This window comes from Podarcis melisellensis, assembly GCF_964234715.1.
Source record: "Podarcis melisellensis genome assembly, chromosome: 2".
Classification (NCBI taxonomy): Eukaryota; Metazoa; Chordata; class Lepidosauria; order Squamata; family Lacertidae; genus Podarcis; species Podarcis melisellensis.
This window is the reverse complement of record NC_138529.1, coordinates 4,882,342-4,897,580: the sequence shown is the minus strand read 5'-3', so window position 1 is coordinate 4,897,580 and position 15,239 is coordinate 4,882,342. Positions and strand designations below refer to the sequence as shown.

The window sequence follows — 15,239 nt, the reverse complement described above, 5'->3', positions numbered from 1 at the left end:
CAGTTGTGGGGTGGCACACCAAATATGAAAAAGCAATTTCTAAAATGTGTAAAATGTTATTAGAATGGGAAACAAAAGATGAACTGGTAAAATCAGCAATGATATACTGGGCAAGGGATATAGGTCACAATATTGAAATGTCAGCATGGGAGAAATTATGGATTACAGATACGACATTTACAGCATATAATACATTAAAGGAGAACTATATGAAAATGATGTATATTATTTGACTATGTAGAATTAGCAAAGATGACAGGAAAAAATAGGAACCAGACAGACCAAAAGTTCAACAAAGAACGGGATATATACAGATTATATTTAAAAGAACATTGTTCCCATATGAAATCTTTGACATGCTTTGATTAACTTCTACAGTGTCATATGCTACAAAGGTTATAGATAATTTATGATAAGTTAAATGTCATACAATATGCAGTCAACAAGGAAACGAAGGACCCACGCTGAGGAAGATGGAAGTCTTAACCTATGAAAGAACTTTATTTTATATGTAATATTTTCTTTGTATTTGATGTGTTTTGTATTTTCTTTTTTTGGTGGTGAATGGATGCAATATTTAAAAATCAATAAAGATTAAACTGGAAAGACAAAAAAAGGAAAAGGGAAAAAAAGAAAATGATGTATAGATGATATTTAACTCCTAGTAAACTGGCTAAGATGTATAAAACCGAATTAGATACAATCTGAAAATTTATCGTAAGCAACTTAAAATGTTAGCAGGTTTAATGTAAAATGAGCAGCAAATTAAACTTAAGGAAATTTTAGAGATAATAAATAATTAAGGAATTATTGTGGATATGCAGTAGCAAAATGGAAGGAACCACAGATGGAGAAAAAGTTGATTTGATGCTATTTTTGGTTTTGTTAACTTGTATGTTTTGTTGTAAAATGGAAAATGATAAATAAATTTATTTATTTTTAATGAAAAAGCACAGGACATCTGTGTCCATACATGTCCTTCTACTGGTTTAATCACAACACAAGATTTTTCTTATTTTCCCCTCCTTCCCTTGTCCTCAACAGTTATAGCAATAGCTCCTGCCTACATGTTGTTTGATCCTTCTCTCATGGTTCCCACAACCTTTCCCTTGACAGGGGAGGACGGGGATTTAACCTCACCCCACTTCCGGCTACATTTCTGCTCAGAATTGTATGCCCTCTCAATTTCAGTGTGTCTGCCAACAGTCATGGTTTTGAGATTGTCTTGGATTTGGGCCAACTCCTTAAATATATAAATATATGTAGGAAATTGGATTGATAGAGGATTGCATTTTGGGTTTGGGGACCAAAGTGGAGACAAGCTGCCCCCAAATTCTGGCCCCTTCAGAGCTCTGGCTTCCTCATGCTGGGTTTCTTGCATTATCTCTTTCTAAACATGAGGCTACAGAGTGTATTGTACCGAGAAACCTCTATGTGCTCCTCCTCCACATGTTACTAGACTCCAACTCCAATCAGCCAACCAAGCCAATGGTCAGGAATGATGAGAACTGGAGTCCCAACAACATCAGGATGGCACCACATTGGCTAAGGAAAAAGAAAGAGGGTGAGGGAATCAAATTGACTCCAAGCCAAAGGCCGGCAGAACAACTCTGTCTTACAGGCCCTGCGGAAAGAAATCAGATCCCGCAGGGCCCTGGTCTCATGAGGCAGAGCGTTCCACCAGGCCGGAGCTAGTGTTGAAAAAGCCCTGGCTCTGGTTGAGGCTAATCTAACTTCCTTAGGGCCCAGGACCTCTAGGGTGTTGCTATTTATGGACCTTAAGGACCTCCGTGGGGTAGACCGGGAGATCACACTCAACTCAGACTTGGAGAATGAGGGGACAACATGGCTCACTAGAAGCACAGCTGAGGAGACACCATAGGAGTCCAGAGTTCAAAGCACAAATGTACAAATCCCTCAATTTCTCAATTTTCCAATATTCAATTCACCCCACTTCCACAATTCAATTTAAGCAAAGAACCAAAAACCTTGGCACAAAAATGTGTGTGCATTTTTTGAGTGCATTTCTCCTAATACATACATGTTAATACACTTTTGCCAAATATTAGAGATGGGGAAGAAATTCACTTGGTTTGCATTTTAATGCAAACCTAACCTAACCAATTGATTCCTCTTGCACCAATACACATATCAAAGTGCAATTAAAGTATCTTTTGACATTTGCACTTCTCCAAATTCTGTGGTGCAGTTCTCCAACCCACAAATGTATACAAAAATGTGCACGTTAAGGAGAGTGTGCATACATTAGCAAAAATAATGTGCATGCTCACAAGCGTATGGGAAAACTGCTTGCAAACAATGCAGACGTTTGGTAAAATTACATGAAAAGATGCATGTAGCAGGAGAAATGTGCACAAAAATGTGTAAAAAAAATGTAATTTTTTAAAAATTGCAAACTGATGAAGAAATGCAGTGAAGTGAAGATCAGAAAAATAAGAAACTGACGCAAACAGAAATTGATATACGTACTTGCCCATCTCTACCTAACATATGCATTTTGTGAGCAATTTCCCCTAATATAAAGCATTTCCAGGTGGGGTTTTTTAAAATACTGAACCGCAGGACAGCAAAGTTTTGGTTCATGTATTTCATTCAGAAAGTGCAGAGTTAGGGAGGTCTGCACTCAAATGTCAACTGAATTAATTCCTCCCACACCCAGCTGCAAAGATGGAGGGGCTCTGGCCCACTCACTCCTTTTTGGGGCAAACCTACTTTAAGCATTCACCTACCAGCATGGAAATCAATACCAACGGCCAGTGAAGTCCCAGAGACTGGCACCAGAGCATCAGATCTGTCATTGGGATCCAGTGGAATGCCCCGGATCCCCTCATGCACAGAGTAGAGGAGGAAAGAGCCAACACCTGCATGGAAGAAAGAAAAATCCAACAGTCACAAACTGGAGTCTCAACACAGGGCACACAGGAGAGGCCAATATTCAAGGGCAGAACATTAGGCTTTACATGGAGATGGTCTCAGGGTCAATTTGCAGCAGCAAACCTGGCCTAGAGCTCTGTGTGGAGACCTGGAGAACTAGTACCAGTGAAAGGAGGCAGTCATGAGCTGAATTCACAAGAAACGGGGAAGGGCTGTAGATGAACGTCTGAGCATATGGTTTGCATGCAGAGTGTGTTACTTTGAAGGAAGGTGGGTGACGGGGAGAAGAGGAGAAGAAAAGGGACTATGGAGGATAATAATAATAATAATAATAATAATAATAATAATAATAATAATTTATATATCTCCTTTCATTTGAAAAAGACAGTTTTAGTTTGCCTTCCTTGATTTCCACAAGCCCCATCCATACCTAATAGCTTATGAAAACTTTTGGTGCAAAGTAAGATATTAGCAAAAGTGTGGAAGCTACTTTTAGCCTTCTGAATGGGTTAGAGTATAATCAATCAATCAATCAATCAATCAATGTTAACTAGTGGTGCTGTGTGAGCTCACAGCACCTGAGGCGGGGCTGGGCACACACTGGGGTGTGTGGGTGCATGCGTGCCAGGGAGCGGGGCACAGAGGGTGAAGGAGCCCACCAGGGCACCCCAGCCTTCATCGGCAAGACTGCCAGAGCGGCCCTGCCCCATACCGGGGCCAAGCAACACCATACTGTGCCACCTGCCTGCCCATATAGTGGGGAATCTGGCCAGCCGACATGGCACTTGGCGGGTACGAACGAGGCACCCCATGCTGGCGCCCCTGGGACTGCCTGGCTTGGTGCTCCTATCTGCAAGAGTTGGTTCCTCTGACAAGGGGAGAGGAGCACTGGGCTGCACTGCACTGTGGGCACCTGCATGGGGGTGCCTGCTTTGCACCCCCTCAAAAATCTGTGCCTGGGGCCACAGCCCCTCTGACACCCCCTACACTATGCTCAAAGTGCAGGCGCTGATAGGAATTCATTTTGGATTTGTTTAACATTTGTACCCTGCTTTTTTCCCCTCACAGGGAAGTCCAAAGTAGCTGACAATCCATTAAGTAGCAACATTATAATCAATATAGACCAAGTATACAAAATATTGGAATAGCTGCCTCTCTCCAGTAAGGACAGCAAATGTAGATAGCTTCAGGTTCTGAGAAAGAAGAAGGGAATTCAGAAAAAGGGCCACGGGGAAAATACATTGTCAGGGGCGTCAAACTGCCTGCAGAGAGCAGATTCCTTTGAAGAGATCCATCACCCTCCACTGGCAAACTCAGGCAGCAAAGACCAACTGCTGTGTAGCCAAAATGGGATGACTGAGAAACAAAAGAGAAGTACCAGCATACTGAGGTTTGCAAGAAGCACAAAACAATCTCTCTCTCTTTTTAAAAAGGGGCAAAACCCAAACCCAACCCATTGACGAATGAGAATGCTTAATAGCAATGGAATGCTGGAAGATGCTGGAAAGGAACATGGAAAGTCAGGGAGGGGGAGCATCAAGGAGAACATAGCAGGCTCCCTGAAGAGAAGCACTCTTCTCAGGGGCTGAGCATACGCTGCAGCATTTCAGTGCAGGTACCACTTGCATTCTCCACTACTAAAATGGGCTGGCAGGGGGGAGAGGCATTCTGCGCTTCCCAGAGTGCATTTTTATATCTTAGGGAGGAAAACTACCACCTACTCAGAGAAGGTAAAAAGAGAAGGGAATTCTGGAATATGTTCACTTTGCTGAACTATCTTGTGGAAAGGAAGGGCACATAAAGGAGGACCCCTAGTCCGTTTGCCTTTGTATGTATGCAGCCACAGCTGCCCTAAAGGGAGAATAAGAAACCTTTGGGCAAGTGGCCTCTTGAAGGCAATTTCTAGCTAGGCAATTCTGTGTTTTGCCCTTTGCATCTCAGGGATCTTCCACATTTTTTAAAAATTAAATGTACACCTACTATATATTTCATTATCTACACAAAAAATACAATATGTGAGGGAGACAAATATAATAATAATAATAATAATAATAATAATAATAATAATAATAATAATAATAATTTATTTATACCCCGCCCATCTGGCTGGGCCTCCCCAGCCACTCTGGGCGGCTTCCATAAAAACCAAAAATACAGTAAAATCACACGTTAAAAACTTCCCTGAACAGGGCTGCCTTAAGATGTCTTCTGAATGTCAGGTAGTTGTTTATTGCTTTGACATCTGCTGGAAGGGCGTTCCACAGGGTGGGCGCCACTACCGAGAAGGCCCTCTGCCTGGTTCCCTGTAGCTTTGCTTCTCGCAATGAGGGAACCGCCAGAAGGCCCTCGGCGCTGGACCTCAGCGTCCGGGCAGAATGATGGGGGTGGAGACGCTCCTTCAGGTATATTGGACCGAGGCAGTTTAGGGCTTTAAAGGTCAGCACCAACACTTTGAATTGTGCTCGGAAACGTACTGGGAGCCAATGTAGGTCTTTCAAGACCAGTGTTATATGGTCTCGGCGGCCGCTCCCAGTCACCAGTCTAGCTGCCGCATTCTGGATTAGTTGTAGTTTCCGAGTCACCTTCAAAGGTAGCCCCACGTAGAGTGCATTGCAGTAGTCCAAGCGGGAGATAACCAGAGCATGCACCACTCTGGCGAGACAGTCCGCAGGCAGATAGGGTCTCAGCCTACGTACCAGATGGAGCTGGTAAACAGCTGCCCTGGACACAGATTTAACCTGTGCCTCCATGGACAGCTGTGAGTCCAAAATGACTCCCAGGCTGCGCACCTGGTCCTTCAGGCGCACAGTTACCCCATTCAGGACCAGGGAATCCTCCACACCTGCCCGCCTCCTGTCCCCCAGAAACAGTACTTCTGTCTTGTCAGGATTCAACCTCAATCTGTTAGCCGCCATCCATCCTCCAACCGCCTCCAGACACTCACACAGGACCTTCACTGCCCTCACTGGTTCTGATTTAAAAGAGAGGTAGAGCTGGGTATCATCTGCATACTGATGAACACCCAGCCCAAACCTCCTGATGATCTCTCCCAGTGGCTGCATGTAGATGTTGAAAAGCATGGGGGAGAGGACAGAACCCTGAGGCACCCCACAAGTGAGAGCCCAGGGGTCTGAACACTCATCCCCCACCACCACTTTCTGAACACGGCCCAGGAGGAAGGAGCGGAACCACTGTAGGACAGTGCCCCCAGCTCCCAGCCCCTCAAGACGGTCCAGAAGGATGTTATGGTCGATGGTATCAAACGCCGCTGAGAGATCCAGCAGAACTAGGAAGCAGCTCTCACCTTTGTCCCTAGCCCGCCGGAGATCATCAACCAGTGCGACCAAGGCAGTTTCAGTCCCATGATGAGGCCTGAATCCCGACTGGAAGGGATCCAAATGGTCCGCTTCTTCCAGGCGTGCCTGGAGTTGTTCAGCAACCGCTCGCTCCATCACCTTGCCCAAGAATGGAAGATTTGAGACTGGGCGATAGTTGGCCATTGTGGCCGCATCTAAAGATGGTTTTTTAAGAAGCGGTTTAATAACCGCCTCTTTCAGTGGGTCTGGGAAGGCTCCCTCACGGAGGGAAGCATTCACCACCCCACGAAGCCCATCGCCCAGTCCTTCCCGGCTAGCTTTTATAAGCCAGGATGGGCAAGGATCCAGGAGACAGGTGGTTGGTTTCACTCGTCCAAGCAGCCTGTCCACATCCTCGGAGGTAACAGATTGGAATTGATCCCACTCAACTTGACTAGACAGAACTCTAGCACTCTCCCGCCCTGGCCCTGCTCCCACGGTGGAGTCTACTTCTTCCCGAATCTGAGCGATTTTATCTGCAAAAAACTTTGCAAAATCATTGCAGGAGAATATGTGGCCCGTACTGGGCCCCGATGTTACAGGTGGTTCCGCTAAATTGTGAACCACCTGAAAAAGTCTCCTGCTGCTGTTTTCTGCAGATGCAATAGAGGCGGCGAAGAAATTCTTCTTCGCCGTCGCTATCGCCACTTGGTAGGCTCGACGTTGAGCTCTAACCTGAAATATGTGTTTGGAAACACAAGTCACTTATAGGAAGAGAGATCCAGGGTTGGCTGCGGAACCCTGTCAAATGTACATTTGCTGCCACATTGGTACATGGACAGCTCCATAATTAACCAGGGCAAACTCAGGGCAATTGTAGCTTGAGCTGCAAACAGTAGCCACCAGGTGGAGCTGTGCTACACATCACTCAAGATATACAGAGCAACACAGTTCCCAGGAGCCAGGCCTAACAGCCACAGACCACTCTCCTCAAACCCCACAGGAGTCAACTGGGGTCCCCTCACCTTCACAGGACTGCTGTCCACTCTTCAGGCTGTAACCAGCTGTACACATGCAGGATCGAGTAGTCTCTGAAGTAGGAAGGCACAGCTGGGAGCAGTCACCGTTGTTCACGCTGCAGGGGTTGGTACCTGCAAGAGTGAAGGTGAAATAATGGAAGTAAATGGGCACTACTGACACAGAGCCAGGCAGCATCAGGCTTCAGTTTTGACTGCCAGGTGACCACACACATGACCATCTTGTTTCACCATGGGCACAGAAAAAAAGGGTGCACTTTATGGGCATGTTAAGAAGACAGTTGTACAAGGAACTTGAAGTGACACAGTGAATACTTAATGTGGTTGAATCAGCACCAAATCCAAAACTTGGTTTCCTATGAGACTGCAGGCAAGATCTTTCCATACAGTATGTGAGCCTTGGCACACCATCCCCGATTCTCTGCTTCCTGAGTTGGAACCCCCTGAGCCCTGATCAATGCTCACACTTCCCCACGATCCTTCTTCAGGCCCTCCCCTTGCATGATGCCCCTTAAGATCCGCGCACTCCAAGAGCTTACCATGCAGCTGAATGCTCTCATTGTAGATCTTCATATGCATGACCAGCGTGGTGCTGTTGCGCAACACAACTGCTTCTGTGCCATCCTTCTTGTTGCAGGTGCCCATTTTTTCTGAAACCTGATCAGCCCACCAGAGTTTATCATCTGCGAGAGAAAGAGATGAAGATTACGCAGCTTGCCTTTACAGGCAGGGCATACTCTGACCGAACTTGACACAGGCTGTTGGTTCAGATTCTGCAACAAGCTGTGGTCAAGAAAGATGGACAAGGATGATGACATTGGGATGGTCCTGGGTAGGAAAAGTTGGCGCCAAACTGTGACTTAGTGTTATATCTGAACTCTCCCATATCATTCAGATGACCACTCAGTGTGAGGGGGCACTGAAAAAGATTAAACCAACTCATGGAAGATAGATGTCTGAAGGGTTATTAGCTATGATAGCTAATGGAAGCTCCATTCAGAGGTACCTCAGATTGTCAGGTGCTGGAGAGAGCTCTCATTTAATTAAATAAATTTGGGTTGATTAATCAAATGAGTTTTCCTTGATCTTAACTCATGCAATAGTTTTGACGTAGGAAAAGATACTTGCTTTGTGTGGGATTCAGCTAATGAGCCCCATCAGTGGAAGCATGTGCAAGGTCTTCTGATGGGGCAATGGCGCTTTCCACACCTCTCCTCCTCCGGGGGGTTGCGAGAACTACCAGAGCAGCACACAGAGGGAGGAGATAGGGGACTGTTCCAATGTTGAATTCCTCACTTTGCTTTTAGATCAGCATGAGGAACCTTTGACCCTCCATATGTTTATAAACTGCAACGCCTATTGTCTTTGACCACAGACCCTGCTGCCTGGGACTTATGGGGTTTGGAGTCCAACATCCAGAGAACCATAGGTTCCCTGTCTCTGGATTAAAGGGTGCCTGTACATGTCACAGCATGTGCCACCCCTTTGCAAGAGGTATTTCCTCCTATGTGTAAGAGAAGGGGAAATGCCTAATCCTGGGTTGTGCCCACCCACCATCTGTGGTTTCTAAAAAATACTTATTATCTAATTAAATTCATTTAAAAATGTGTTGCACAAATAATCAGAGTGGCTTTTATTTCATTAAGATGGGTTTAAATGATTGATGCAACTCACTCAATGATAAAAGTTCACAGCCCTACAAAAAATAGGAGCCAGCCATCACCCAGGTGCCTGGCTTGGGCATGGCTGGAGGCATCTGGGAGGCTGTGGTTAGAAATATGACGACTACTACGAGGTCAATCTGCTGTCCCAAAACCTCTGTCCCAAAGCCCTGCCCTGATGACACCACTGGTAAAACCCATTTAGCATTCAACAAAGATCCTTTAAGCCTCAATTTCTAAACATCACTGCTGCTGCAGCTGTGACAAATATAATGGCTTCCTGGCACTGCTGTGTGCATGCATGCATAGAACAGGGATCTTAGATGAAGCACGACACTTTTAGAAACATTGAAAAAAACTAAAATAAATGGGAGGAATTGAACGTCATGCTAAGGTTCCAGCTTGCCAGACAGAATGATCTCCACTCTCCTCCCCCGTGCGCTGTTTTTGGGGTTCTCCTGCCCCACTCAGCCAATTTCAGAGGTGTGGGGGGAGAGGGAGAAAGCCCCATTGCACAAGCGGAAGCCCATTGGAAGCTCATCTTTTGCAGTGCCTAAATAGTATTTGATTTATAAAGTACCAAGTTTTCATAAACTACAACTTATGTTAAAATGGAATGAAAAATAGCCATCAAACATATAAAGGTAGCTGCTTAAATTTTAAAACAAAATACAGCAGTGGGATCTTCATTTTACAGTTTAATTGCTTCCAACAGATATTATAATGAGAACAGGTACAAAGATTTAATGATGTGAACCAAGGTCTCAACGGGGAAAGTGGATTTATTTCTCATTATAAAACTTGATGGAAGGAAATTAATGTTTATCACTTTAAGGATGAAGGTGGCAGCCTATGAAAAATTCATACCCTTTGCAAAAATAGCTAATATTCTATCTGGAGGTAGAGCAGCATCTTCTCAAGTAACAGAAAATTGCTGCTTAATTGTCTGAAAAATGCAATGCGTCCAAAACAGAAACACAGACTTAGAGAAAAAATGTGTACTGTGCATTAATCAATTCACATGCATTGTGCCTTCCCTAAAAAAGTCCATGGATATGATGCTTATATATGACCCTCTTCTCATTGTTGCTTACCAGACTGCTGTAGCTCCCAAACTCAGCAGAGTGACTCTTACCCATGATAGCCAATGCTGTGGCCTTGCGTAGCTGGTTCTTCATGGTCTCCAATACCTCCAAGCCACTACCATCCAAGTTGCACCTATTGATGGTACCACTACCAGAGCTGATCCAGTACAGCTTGCTTTCCTGGTAGTCAATGGAGAGCCCTGTTAGGAGAGAATAGTCCAGCGTAAAGGAGGAGAAACAGCATCATCAATGAAATCTGCAGGTGTTAATTACAGCCTGTGGATGTGCATTAGAGATGAGCAATTCAGACTAATTGCAGTCCATGTCAGTTTCATGTGCATTCATTCATAAGTCTGTCCACATCCAATTTCTACACTAACACATTCCTAAAAAAACCCCAACCCTTATTTTGCCCTGTCCTTTCATTTTTTAAAAATATAATTTTTATTAAAGATTTTCTTGGGTTACAAAAGTATGTGCATTGTCTCTATTTTCACTTCATAGAGTCTTTTCTACAGATCAGTTACATTCAATGTGAGACATTTATATTGTATACAATGTGAGGCTGGGGAGAAGAGCGGGGAGAAGGGGGCTGGTAAACGTACATTCTTTTACTTAGTGAATGTGTGAGGTTTCTGTTTCAGTTTCACTTGGGTAGGTTCTCCAATTTAAAGTTGTTTCTTTAACTCAGATAGACTGAAAACTTATCATAATAAATGAAAGTTTTCAGTTCACTCGTAGAAACTGTGAGATAAAGCCACCAACAAACATAAATGATACTTGGGATATGTGAATGTGTGTTTTCCCCACTTGCAGAGGGTTGAAAAGCAAAGAAGCAAGATCAGGGGATGGTAGATGGTGAGGTGCGAGAATCAAGCTGAACTGTGATGTAGGCATTTTGGACTTTGCTATTTAATACACGGAGACTTGGGGTCTATGTCCACACCACCAACTTCCACAGCTGAAGGCCACAGAAAAGCATGACTTTTTCTGTGAGGGTTACACTGATGTTTTGAGCTTTGCTGCACTAAATTTCATGTGTGCCAGCGCTTATTCACAGCAAAAGAGAAATGTATACCTCTCTTCAAAGGTTGCCCATAGATTCCATTTCTCTTTTTCTGTGAACAAATGCGCAAGAGTTAAAACTGCAAAAGCCACCTTTTGCAGTTTTAATTCTTGTTCACTTTTATATCTTAATACACTTTTTTACAACCTGCATTATATATTTTTCAGTACTTTGCTTTTTATTCTGGTTTATTAATTGTTACTGTATTTTGTACTTTTATAATTTATTTTCAGGTGAAGATGGTTTTTATTTAGATTGTAGGCTGCTTTGTGGAGGAGGTAAAGGTAAAGGTACCCCTGCCTGTACGGGCCAGTCTTGCCAGACTCTGGGGTTGTGCGCCCATCTCACTCAAGAGGCCAGGGGCCAGCGCTGTCCGAAGACACTTCCGGGTCACGTGGCCAGCGTGACATCGCTGCTCTGGCAAGCCAGAGCTGCACACGGAAACGCCGTTTACCTTCCCGCTAGAAAGCGGTCCCTATTTATCTACTTGCACCCGGGGGTGCTTTCGAACTGCTAGGTTGGCAGGCGCTGGGACCGAGCAACGGGAGCGCACCCCGCCGCGGGGATTCGAACCGCCGACCTTTCGATCGGCAAGCCCTAGGCACTGAGCCTTTAACCCACAGCGCCACCCGCGTCCCTTTGTGGAGGAAGTTCCCCCCAAAATGGGGTATAATTTTAAAAATTTAGTAAGTAAGTAAGTAAGTAAATAAAATTAACACAAAACTAGAGAAAGTGAACTGAATTTTTTGGCCCACAGAAACCTGACAAGTGAAACAGACACACGGATACTAGGAGGGGACATTGACAGATGAAGGTGGTTGATACCTGTTGTGTGAAGGCATTACAACTTTTTCAGATGCACTAGAGCAGAGTTGGGGAAACTGGCCTTCCAGATGTGACTGAACTACAATTCCAACCTGCCCCAGCAAGCGTGGTCAATGGACAAAGAGGACTGGAGCTCAGCAACTTCTGAGCGGGCCACAAATTCACTACACCTACACCAGAGCTGTGACTTCAGTGGGTTATGTTGGCCCAGGGTTATTCCAATCATCACAGACAATCCTAGACATGAAAGTGAGCCAAGAGCTGCAGCATTTAAACTGACACTGACATGCTAAGGGGGGGGGGGCAGTGAGTTCTGCCTCTATTAGGCACAGACTAAGTTCTTAGGCATACAAGAGAGTGCCACAATCTCCATACCAACAGGCCCCTTTTGGTTTGTGAAGAGCAGGGTACGGTTGTTGCCATCCATGTTGGCGACACTGATGTTGTCTCCATCAGTCCAAAAGAGTTTCCTGTAACAGAGGCAAACAGGAAGACCACTTATTATCACTAGTACTTCTATTATTACAAGTTCAACTACAACTTATTTTTCTTGCAAGCTCAATTATTAACCCTTTTTTACAGGTCTAATTATGAGCAAAATTGTTTTAACACACCTTAATTAGAATCACTGGAATAAGGGAAAAGGAGTTGCCAGGCTAATTTTTTTTTCCAGATGTTGAATCCAACCCATGAGTTGCAATTGATTAGCTCTCCTTGTGCTACTCAAGAGTACACTTACTAAATCAAAGTGCCCCAAACACCTGGAGAATCAGAAGCTCAGATAAACTGAACAGGTTTACATTAACATAGAGCTACAAAGGGAGGAAAAAGCAAAACTAGCTAATTTGGTAGAAAAACAACACTATACTATCGTGGAGCTGTCATTCAAATTCTAACCCTATGGACTACCTTCTTTCTACAGAATCTCTTGTTCTGCCAGACTCACCCTTTGAGAGGATGTACAACCAAACAGTGAGGCTTGTCCAGTCCCTGAATAACAGCATTCTTAAATGAGCCATCTAGCCGGGCGACATTGATCTGTTTCTTGTGGGCATCGTAGCTTGTCCAGAATAGGTTCCTGGAGACCCAGTCCACAGCTAGGCCATGGGCATTGGGTAGGTCTGCAAGGCAATGAGGGTAGACAGAGGTAAAGCCCAGAGACAGCAACAAAAAACAGAAGGTGCCCGTAGAGAACAGGTGATAAGCTGCAAGAGCTTTAGGTTCATATAGCACAGGCTATAACAAGATAAGCATGCCAATGTCTTCCACTTGACTACTGTGTTTCACAAAAGGTTCTGTGTTTCACAAAAGGAAGCAAGGAGAGAAGATGAATGACAGGCAGTCCCCCCACCTGCAGACACAACTGTTTCCACGCCTGTCCCATTGATGAATGCCCGCTTGATGGTTTGTGTGCGGACATCAGACCAGTAGATCCGCTGCTCCATGGCATCATAGTCAACTACGGTGACGTTGTCAATGTCAGGAACAGTGAAGGAGTTGATGTAGTTGTAGTATGGGTTGTCAATGTCAACCCCGCGGATCTCCATCTGGCGGGCATAGAGCAGGAACTTCTTAAACTCTGGAGAAGGGGACAAAGGCCAAGAACGCATAATGGGAACTCACTCCAATCAGGGCTTAGTAGATACAAAGCATGTTTGCTTGCCAGATACTAATGAAGAGGAAATGTTTATTATTGACCTGTTAAACTCCATTTTCTTTGAATCCATTTTGCTCAGGCCTCAAACTGCAGCTAGCTTGTTTCTACAATCCCTCAGCATTTAGTTGATAAACTATCTGTCAGCAGTTTGTAAAATACATCGTAAAATACAACTGGGCTGGCATTTTGCCTGATCCAGCAGGACTATTCTCATGTTCTTAACACATCACTCCTTCTTAGAGGTACAAAGACAATCTTTTCCATGACCCTTGCCCCCATCACATCTGCAACAACCAAAAAAGCAGTTTTTGGACCACTTTCTACATTTCAACTAGTTCTAGCATTTCACTTTTTTACAATCCTTTTTCTTGAAAAGTGACTTCTATACATTTTCACTGAGATCCTGTTATTTTCTCTTTATGCTGAATGTTGCCTTGAGCAACCTACTGTTAAATGTGAAATAAAAAACAATAGCTGCTTTATTCCAAGGATTTAAGTGCCTAAGGTGAGAATTACATGTAAGGCAACCAGCTCAGAGAATGGCAAGATTGCAGGACCAGTTCTGCCCTTCACTCCAAGCAGGTCTGCATGTAGTGTCATTCTAATGTGACTTTGGCATGTAGTTTCACACACTGCTATGGAAACAACCCAAGTATCTAAATATGCTTATGTAGAATCTAAAGGCGAAGACAATAGTTTAAAACAGCTTTAAATTATCAGAGCCAGAAATGAACAAGCCAAGGGTTCATACACAAACCTTTCTCCCTCCTCTGACACAAAGCAGTGATAACATTAGAAAAATCTGCCACTGTTTTCAAATTAACCAGAATATGCCATTACATATAAACGTAGGGAACTCTGGATTGTTTCAACTCTGGTTAGTGAATATGCAAGGATCATAAATCATACTTTGACCCTGGCTTGTTTGAACATACCAGAGTTTAAACTAACCAGACTTCCCCAAGTTTAGGTGTAACAAGGAACTCTGATTAGTTGAAAAGCAGGAGTGAAAGCTTTTCTTCTCCCCATTGTTCCTGGCTGTACCAAATGAGAAGAGGGGAGGTTGTGAGGAAACAAACCTGAGACTCATCCAGGCATATCTTTAAGTGTGTCAAGGACAAAAGGGTCCTGCTCAAAAGCTCCCATCCTCATTTGCAGCTGATCCCTCATGCTGCAGTCTGTCTGGGAGCCAAGCCAAGGAGTCCTAGATGAACCCATTGTCTACATGTCCATGGATTTAATGGACATGTCTTGGAGTGTGCCTACATGGGTTTTCATTGCTCACTGTCTGTACTGCATTCCCAAAGGCCAAAGGACCTGCAGGAACCATATCTGTCTGCAAAGCAGGTGGGAATAACAGGGTCAAGGAGCCACACCAACTAAGATGATACACTTTTGCACTGTTGCCCCAAATCTTTGGGGTGCGTCTCTAGGCCTGTGAGTGGACCAAAGCCCCTCCATTCCTCATTTACCATAGCATGTGACTTTGTCCTTGGCCAACTTCATCAGGTGAGGACAGGCACAGGAGTAGGTGCTATTGTAGTTGATAAGGCAGAGGTGAGAGCATAGGCCTTTTCCTCCATTGGCCTCACAAGGGTTGGGAGCTGCAACAACAAACAAAGTGCTAGAGAGAAAAGGTTAAGATCCCCACCCCAATCCTGAAAGAACAGTCCTTCTGTAAAGAGAGGGTGAAGCATAGCTCTCCTTTGAGAAGGCC

At 44.4% G+C, this 15,239-nt stretch overlaps 1 protein-coding gene across 5 annotated transcripts in view; it reads right to left on the bottom strand.

The window, feature by feature from the left end:
* LRP1 (LDL receptor related protein 1) overlaps window positions 1-15,239 on the bottom strand; it is a 314,457-nt gene that overhangs the window by 75,173 nt on the left and 224,045 nt on the right. For all 5 annotated transcript variants that reach the window (XM_081900693.1, XM_081900695.1, XM_081900694.1 and 2 more), the window contains 8 exons: window positions 14,995-15,126; window positions 13,217-13,444; window positions 12,812-12,986; window positions 12,241-12,335; window positions 10,025-10,174; window positions 7,768-7,911; window positions 7,217-7,342; window positions 2,751-2,882 (listed from right to left, as the gene is read on the bottom strand). In XM_081900693.1, the coding sequence (XP_081756819.1) occupies window positions 2,751-2,882; window positions 7,217-7,342; window positions 7,768-7,911; window positions 10,025-10,174; window positions 12,241-12,335; window positions 12,812-12,986; window positions 13,217-13,444; window positions 14,995-15,126 (1,182 nt within the window). The remainder of the gene's footprint in view (window positions 1-2,750; window positions 2,883-7,216; window positions 7,343-7,767; window positions 7,912-10,024; window positions 10,175-12,240; window positions 12,336-12,811; window positions 12,987-13,216; window positions 13,445-14,994; window positions 15,127-15,239) is intronic.